The sequence below is a fragment of the Sturnira hondurensis genome, unplaced genomic scaffold (genome assembly GCF_014824575.4).
Source record: "Sturnira hondurensis isolate 20B ecotype Veracruz unplaced genomic scaffold, ASM1482457v3 Scaffold0009776, whole genome shotgun sequence".
Taxonomy (NCBI): domain Eukaryota; kingdom Metazoa; phylum Chordata; class Mammalia; order Chiroptera; family Phyllostomidae; genus Sturnira; species Sturnira hondurensis.
In genome coordinates this window covers 61807-70162 of record NW_028082407.1, presented here as the reverse complement: position 1 = coordinate 70162, position 8356 = coordinate 61807, and the positions used below count along the sequence as shown (strand labels likewise).

Here is an 8356-nt window from a genome sequence, read left to right as displayed (position 1 = left end):
TATTGCATGTTACAAAATCACCAGTTGGAAATCACTGACTGAGACTTGGGTTGAGAGGAAATTTCAGCAGCACGGTCAGGGCTTGTGCTCTCAGAGGCTTGGTGTGTGCACCCTGCTGTGACAGTGCTGAAAGGTTTCTCTGTCCTGCGCGAGGTTGGTGTGGTGGGGCTACCCCGCTCCCTAGTCTCCATGGTGACACTGTGTGGGGACTGCTGGGCTGCTCCACACTGTCAGGATAGGGCTGTGGGTGCCAGGTGTTGTACTTGGAATGGGTTGTGTTGCTTGTCTGGCGGTTTCGGAGATGAATTAACTTCAGTGCGAGCACTGATGTTCAGCTACAGTCTAACCCTAGTGTGGTGCCTGGGATCATAGCTGAGTTTTTAGACATCTGTGGGTTGGACACACTTGAGAAGTTGAAGGAAGGCTCCTTCCCTGAGTCCTCTGTTAACTTGTTTTACATAGGACCATTTTTGTTGAAAGACGAGGGGGAAGGGAAGGCAAGGAAGGGACTAGAACTAGCAATGTGAAGTAAAGCTAATAAGCAAGCTAACTCAGAACATTCTGGTTCTTAGAAGCCTGTGTTCTGTGGACTAGCACCCTGGGAGCTTGTTAGGGATGACTGGAGCCTCCAGGCACTGTGCCTGCCTTTTAACACCAGCCCCTACCTCAGCCCCAGGTAACAAACCCCTGCACTTACCCTTGAGAAGGAAGTGCTGTCTTAGAGCATCTGCCATCACTGCCCATGATGGGGGAGGGTTGTCTGGTGTGTGAGTACAAATTTCTCTCTTCCATGCAGTTAATCATTGGACACTGGCAGAAGGATTCTTTGTGAATAATGCTTGCTGACCCTTTGTTGCTTGGGAGTGTGGTTGGGGGAGGAAATAGGTGTGATAAAGGGAAGAACTCCGAGTGTGGCACACTGGTGGGCAAGCCATATACACTCCGCTGAGCCTTGAGAGCAGTGCTGAGTGCTTTCTTTTGTAAGTGCAGAAGAGAGCTGAGGCGCAGAAGGGCAGTGACTTGCCTAAGGGTCCCCACGAGCTGAGTCTAAATGGGTGCAGTGAAGACCAAAGGTACATGTGTCTAATGCCAGGCGACCAGTTCAGGACAGTGCAGCAAATGCTCAGGAGGGTTGGTCCCTGATAGGCGTTGAAAACCTGCAGCTTGGAGGAAACACGGTTTTGGAGCTTGGCTGCACAGGTCCTGGGACCTAACCTCATGGTCCTCCCATCTCCCACCCATAACAAACATGTATTTAAAGGAGCAGCTGATGTGGAACCTGAGCCAGGCTGTGGGTGAGCCTTTTGCAGGGAGGGCCCTCCTGGGAAGAAAGCCAGGGCCTCCAGCAGGGGCTGGCCAGTGGAGAGCAGTTGGGAGGGGCTGGTGGAGGTGGCAGGCAGGCAGTGAGTAGAGTAGGTGAGTCCACCAAGGGTTGAGGGAATGGACGGGGTGGCTCTGGCAATCACTGTTAGAACATCTGAGCCAGTACCGCTGCATGCGCTCCGAGGACAGCTGTGAGCTCGCTGTCACAGCTCATACTCTGTCCTGCCTGCCCCTGGAATTCAAAGCACCAGGTGCCTTCAACTGTCCTTACCTGTATGTAAGGGGAACAACCTCTAAGCTTTGCAGAGAAGCTTGCGTAAGATCACTTCCTGTGCCCCACTAATGAACTTAGCTCAGCCAGGCAGAGCACAGCCTGTATCCCAGAACGCAGCAGGCTTCTGGGCGGTCACCCCAAAGGCCAGCCCAGAAGGGTTGAAGCCACCAAAAGGCCCTTTTGTCCTGGAATGGGGGTCGATCTGAGGCACCTTCCAAAGGCCAACTCAAGCTGACACAAGTTCCTTCATTTTCTGCACGCGGGTGAAAAAACAGTGACTTTATTGCAGGGCCAATAGGGACACTCCCAAGGGTGTGAAATGGCCCATTTCTTGACTCAAGCAGGGAAGGCACATGGGGCAGTGGGAGAGGAACCAAATGCTCACTAGACTGGTATGACTGCTGCAAAATAGTTTAGTTTTTGGGAAAGTGAAAAATGACAGTAGCAAAACCACAAAGTTAACCCAACCCTCAACCAGTGATACAGCCCAGTGCGAGGGAAGTCTGGATCCAGAGTTCATACCGTCCAGCTCTGGAGGGGACGGTGCCCTCTGTCCCAGAGCCGGTGGCCACTTGGGCAGGATCCGGGGCCTCAGGAGCCAGTGGAGGAGGAGCAGCGCTGCAGGAGCAGGGTATGGCAGCTGTCGCACACACGCACCGGCTTGGGGTAGGAGGGCAGAGCCAGCTCGTTGCTGGAGCAGGTGCTACAGAAGATGTGGCCACAGTTCCGGCAGTGGTGCTGGGGGACAGACGGGAGCCATGGGGTGCGCTGCCTCTTGCACTACTTGCTCCCTGGCTGCACCCCCACTGAGACTCCCAGCCTCTGAGTTCACTCACTGTTTCTAGAGAAACGGACCAATCTGGACCTTGAGTTTCACGAGTGTGGGCCTAGGGGTGTGCACTCTGCACGAGGTTCTCTGTGAGGCTGTTTTACCAGGCCACTGTCGCAACCCTGGTGTTCTCTGTAAACACAGCTGCCTGCCCCTCGTGGCCCTACAGCACTTGTGCTGACTGGCCCAGCCCATCAGGCTAGGAGGTGGGCCCCAACCTGGGGCACAGAGGGCCTGGCCTGTGGAGCCCTGCTCTCTAGCAGCAGCCTCAGGGTGGCTGGTCAGAGGGCTTCAAAGTGCACCCACATGGCAGCAAGGAAAGGGGGAGGTGCCAGTGTGGCAGGCATCCCACTAAGGACTCCCAATTGTGGGTGGAGTCTGTACCCCGTGCCTGTCCTGTCCAGCTGGTTGTTGATGGTACTGTCAATCCTGGACCAGTTTCTTAGAACCTGGAGGCAGGGCCCCAGCAGAGGAGCAGGTTAGCTGGGGGCAGCCCCCCAGGGGGCAAGTGCCCTGCCCATGCTACTAGGATACCTGCCCTGAGACCTGCTGCCATCGTTTCCCCATAGATCTTGTTTCTTACTAACTTGGCCAGACTTCGGTCCTGTTGGTTACAAAGAATTCTCAATGATGCACTCATGACTAGTTCATGCAAGCAACCCAGCTCCCAAAGGGACCTGCCAGTACTGAAAGGACTGCTGGGGACAAGGCCTATGACTGACTGGCAGGGCGTCCCTAGCACGGGCAGCCTGTACAGTCCGGCACACCAGTGAGCGAGCCCACAGTGCAATGGGCCTAGTCCCAAGCACTCTTCCCAGAACCAGAGGGCAGTCCCCACAGGGCACAACTCAGCCCCTTGGCCTGTGCTGCAGGCCCACCCACGTACCTTCCTCCGAGAAATGGAGAACTCCTTCTCACACTGCTTGCAGCATGTGGCTTCGTCGTCTTTCAGCCACGTGTGGCCCTAGGAGGAAAGAACACGGATGGCCGGCTCCTGATGGACCTGGAGCTCTCTTCCAGCTGCCCAATGTCCTTTCGAGAGACCGGCTACAGCTAGAACCCTGCTGCCGACCTGGCCTGCCCTCGGGCTCTGGCTTCCCGCCCTTTGCATGCAGCCCCTGGGCTTCTAGCCCAATTATTCTCCAGCCTGTTGACCTCCTTTTGGCTGACGCCCCCTGGCTTGGGGTCTGGTGCTGGCGACCCCAGCCCCGGCTGAAGCCCTCTGAGCCAGCAGATGGGAGAGGACCAACACTGTCAGCCAAACAAATTGGCCACAGTGATAGGAAGTGGGACCCCCCACATGCCCCGCAACCCCAATGAGTACACCACAGTGGAGACAGACATCTCTATTCTGCAGAGGCAGCACCTGAGGCTTTGAAATAGGCTCTTGGGTCCCAAGTCATCATTTTTATCCCCTTTCTGGTGCTTAGCTTGAATGCAGTGTGGGGGACAGACAGCTGCAGCAGTTACGTGCAAGGAGCTTTCATTGTACGAGGGAGGATAAAATAAATGGACGATGGCTCTAAGTCCAGGTGCCGTGACCCTTTGCCACCTCTGACCTGTGTGCCCTGGAGCCGAGATGCCCAGGCTTCAGGCTTTTGCAGTGGACAGCAGATGGCTCCTTGGGCAGGCTGCCAATGGGCTGCCCCTTCTGCTCTGAACTGCCCTGGGATGGGGAGGCAGTGGAAGTGTCTGCCCTCCTTTCTCCCTGTCCCCATGCCAGTATGCCAGCCTGACACCTGCACTGGGTCACCTGGTCCACACCCTCCTGTTCAAGGGGTGTGTCATTCTGCCCTCCCCCAGAATGGTCCAGACACTTGCCCTAGGCAGGATTTCAGTGGTCCCCAGACATGGTGGGCACTGCAGGGGTGCAGGGTGGCCTCTGGCCCCTCACTTGGAGGAAAAGGTTTCACTGTCACTATCAAAAAACCAACCAACCAGAAACCCCTGGCCCTGGCTGGGTGGCTTGCTTGGTTGGAGCACCGTCGCCTGCACCACAGGTTGCAGGTTTGCTGGCCAGTCGGCGCACACTGAGGTGGTGGGTCCCATCCCCAGTCAGGACATGTAGGTACAGGAGGCAATGGATCGATGTTCCTCCCTTTCTCCTTCCCAATCCCCTCTCTAAATATCAAAAAACATATCCTCAGGTGAGAATTAAAGAAAAAATCCCTGGACCTCTCTCGGTTCTTTCCCTTCCTTCATCAGGGCACCTGTGAGGTGTAGGCTGACTGTCACGCACAGCTGGTGTCAGAGGGACAGAAACTGCTGGCCTCAGTTCCAACCAGGGCCTGCAGCTGCTCAGCACAGCCGCCTCGGTGGAGCAGCCTGGCTCTGAGCAGCATCTGCTCTTTAGTAACTGAGTGACAGCCGCCTGGCCACACACTTCTCACCGGCTGTTGGGGGAAAGCCCAGGAGCATGCAGTGTGAGCTAAGAGTCACAGGGGTGGCTCTCATGCTAGTACCTTCAGTGCCTTATTCACTTCTTTGATGTCTTCCATCTTCAGCTTGGACCTGAAAAAAAGGAGAGATGATTCATAGAAGTGAGAGGCTCTGAAACGAATAAAGCAAACTCACAGGGTCTGGCTTTGTGAGGGTGACGGCTCAGGAGTATAGTAACATGAGTTGTTCAAAAACACATTCCACCTTCCTTTTAAAAAATTTTTCTCTTTCCACCTTCCTACAGTCCTGGAGACACCTCACTCCTGGCTCACACGTATCGAGGTCTGAGGCTGAGTCTGTGCCCCAAAACAGACCATTGAGCTGCAAGGGTTGAAAATGAGTTTGAAATAATTGCAGTCACTTAAAAATGGAAAAGTATCCCACAGAAGCCCACGTTTCTGGCTTCTCTGGGCAAATATTTTCCCACATGTGTCTGGGGTGTGTGAGGGGGTGCTCCTCTACCAGGTGGGGCTCCCTCCAGCCCCAGGAGCCCACATCTGCAGGGCTCTCCCTGGCCTCTTCCTTGCTGCCTGCAGGTTTATAGGGCACTCATTTGTTCTTGCTCCATTCTTGTTAAAGAACAATTCTTAGATGTCCCCATAAAAGACACAACTGAAGATAGTCTAAAGTGAAACTAGAAAAAACAAAACACTATACGTTTTGTTAAAGAACAATTCTTAGATGTCCCCATAAAAGACACAACTGAAGATAGTCTAAAGTGAAACTAGAAAAAACAAAACACTATACTTTGGGGAAACTATCTGAGCCCTTTCTTATAAGCTGAAATTAGCGTAAACCAGTGGTTTCTAACTTATGCACTGCAAGAATTTTTAAGGGGCAGGGGCTCAGGGCAGTCCTGAGAGATGCCAGTGTTGGACATCCCGGTCAAGATGGCAGCCTGAGCACTGAGCCCAGGAGGGCTTCCCTGGGAAATACAACTCAGGAAGAATGCAGATGTCCCCGAAGCAAATGGGCAACTGTGTCTGTAGTAGGTAGAGGGTCTAAGGACCAGCTCTCCCTGGTGTGGGCTTGCAACAAGAAAAAAGGGAGGAGACAGCACATGCCCTGCTCCTGCCGCAAGGCCCGGCTGCTGGCCAGGCAGGAGCCGTGTGAGGCTGCCGAGTGCAGGGCTTTGCTGCCCATCCAGATCAGGGCCCATCCACGGGTCTGAGGCCTGAAAGCCCTTCGAATAGGAGGGTGCTCTCTGATTGCTTATGGTCTGTCCAATGTGAAGAGGGCAGGCAGAGAGAGGAGGGCACTAGCCATCTGAGAAGGGGGTGCACAGGGGCACAGCAGGCTGCACCCAAGCTGTCCTTCCCACCCGCTCTCTGAACACCAAGGAGCCAGCTGTAAACCAGCCTCCACATCTGGTGCTTGTTAGTCTCCTGGACACCCTCAGAGCTGCCTGTGCACCAAGTGCAGGGTGGACACCAGTGTTGCCCACTGCCCAGGAGCCCCCTCAGGGTGGATGGGGCAAGTACTGGCCAGAAGAGAGCAGTGCAGGGCACTCCATGAAGAGGCGGCAGGCAGGCCTCTGGGTGGAAGGGGTGATCAGCTGCCCTGAGCTGGTCTAGAAAAACAGGACAAGCAAGGCAGAATCTGCACCCCACATTCCCGCCAGAGCCATAACATTTCCTTCCTCATTTTTCTTTATGCTATTGTGGGCCAGCCCAGAGCAACACCTCACACAGACTTGGCAACTTTCTAGACTGAGAAAACCCTAGGAGGGTGCACGTCTGCGTCCTGCTTCAGTGTGTTTACAGTTCATTCTCATGTTGGTCCCACCTCTGGAGCTGTGTGGTCACAGCGTATCACTGGGAGTGGTCAGCGTGGTCACTGGGCCTGAGCCTGGGGGGTGCTGGTCACAAGAGGCCCCATCTCTTTGGTGACTGTGCTTGTGTGAGGACTCAGGTGGGAACAGTGAGTCGACCTGGGGTCTCTGTGGGAATGCTGGAGGGGGAGGGACTGGGCCTCAGTCTGCCCCAGTGGGCACCAGATGACCTGTGAGGTAAGCGACAGGACAGCAGAGGTGGGAGGCAGAGACTGATTCCTGATGGCCTTTTTTGCTTAAGCCAGTCTGAGTTGGATTTGTCACTTGCAACTGAGTCCTGATTCGTAAGGGGACTCAGGGATCCATAAAGCTGTCCCCTTGGGTTTGGAAATATAAATGATCGCACAAGTGGACAAGCCCCACGGTTTGCTGTGTGAGCCATCAGACTGCCCCACAGGAAGGGACACCAGGGGCAAGGGGCAAGTCCAAGGGGAGACAGAATCCCCAGGCCCTGCCCTCTGGCGGCTTCGCCCAGCGGGAACAGAGGGGCTCTGGCGGGTGTGAGGGTTCCCCCTGGGGAAAGCAGTGCAGCGAGGCGGGCTGGGATTCTCTACTCCCAGGGCTCCTCAGGGTCTGACTGCGGCTGTGCGAACAGCCCTCTTAGCACCCCTCAGGCTCCCTGGGGACACAGATGCTGAGTTAGTAAACATGAGGGTTCTGTGCCACCCCCCATCCCGCAGCCTGACTTCTGGGGCCCTCCTTGACCGTCTCTGCCTCTTCTGACAACAGGACACAGGTTTGGGACTCAGCCCTGTAGTGGGCAGTCTGGGTGACTCTTCGTGGGGGGAGGGGCGGGCTCTTACTGGCTCAGGTGCAGCCCCATTTCCTGGAGGGCTTGTTCTTGCTCTTCGCAAACCTTGCGGAGCTCCGCCTTCTCGTCCTGGAGCTCCCGCATCTCCTGAAACAAAGGAAGCAGACGCCTGGCGGAGTTCAAACACTGTTTGTGAGGGTTAGTCATCACAGCAGCAAGCAGATCAGAATGGTCTTCAAGAGTAAAAGGTGCTTTTGTTGTGCTAACCTCACTCAAATTGAGGTGATTTATGGGTTACCCCTCATTGGCCTACTTCTCCAAACTGGCAAATGGAAGACGAGGAGCCAGCTCCTTGTCCATAGCGGGGACAGTGACCTGGGGCAGGAAGCAGCTCCGTTCTTAAGGCACATTCAAAACAGTCACCCTCACAGGGCAAATAAGGCTTTGCCTACCTCAGTTTCTACTAAAAGACTTTAAAAATTTCACAACTACCTCAGAAGATACACGGATAAACTTTGTACAAAATTATAGGAATACTGCAGTAGTGAACGCACATTTGAACAAACTCTTTTTGGAAAGTATTGGTCCAATTTCCTGACAATAAATAAGGCTGACGAAGGCCGAGCTCTGGAGTCTCTTCATGGCTGGAGCACAGGTAGACCTCTGGGGACCCCGAAACTCCGTGCAGGAGCTATGCGCGTGGGGGTGTGGCTTGCGCAGGGACAGTTTTGATGAAGTGTCATTTGGGGCCAGTGCGCCTGGATGACACAAGCTAATGAGGGCCAAAGGTCCAGAAAAGTAACTCGGGGCCAGGGTGGCCCATGGGCCACCGCGGGGCTTATGTCTGAGCCTGGGTATGACCCTGCAGCCCTCCCTGGGCCTTCAGCCCCAGAGCCTGGGGACATGGGC

General features: G+C 54.9%; 1 protein-coding gene across 1 annotated transcript in view; it reads right to left on the bottom strand.

The window, feature by feature from the left end:
• Nucleotides 1–1846: 1846 nt before the first annotated feature.
• Nucleotides 1847–8356, bottom strand: part of RUFY1 (RUN and FYVE domain containing 1) — a 49966-nt gene continuing 43456 nt past the window's right edge. The window contains exons 15-18 of the mRNA XM_037058002.1: nucleotides 7500–7594; nucleotides 4889–4937; nucleotides 3313–3390; nucleotides 1847–2335 (exon numbers count right to left, since the gene is read on the bottom strand). Coding sequence (XP_036913897.1) covers nucleotides 2189–2335; nucleotides 3313–3390; nucleotides 4889–4937; nucleotides 7500–7594 — 369 coding nt within the window. The 3' untranslated portion in view covers nucleotides 1847–2188. The remainder of the gene's footprint in view (nucleotides 2336–3312; nucleotides 3391–4888; nucleotides 4938–7499; nucleotides 7595–8356) is intronic.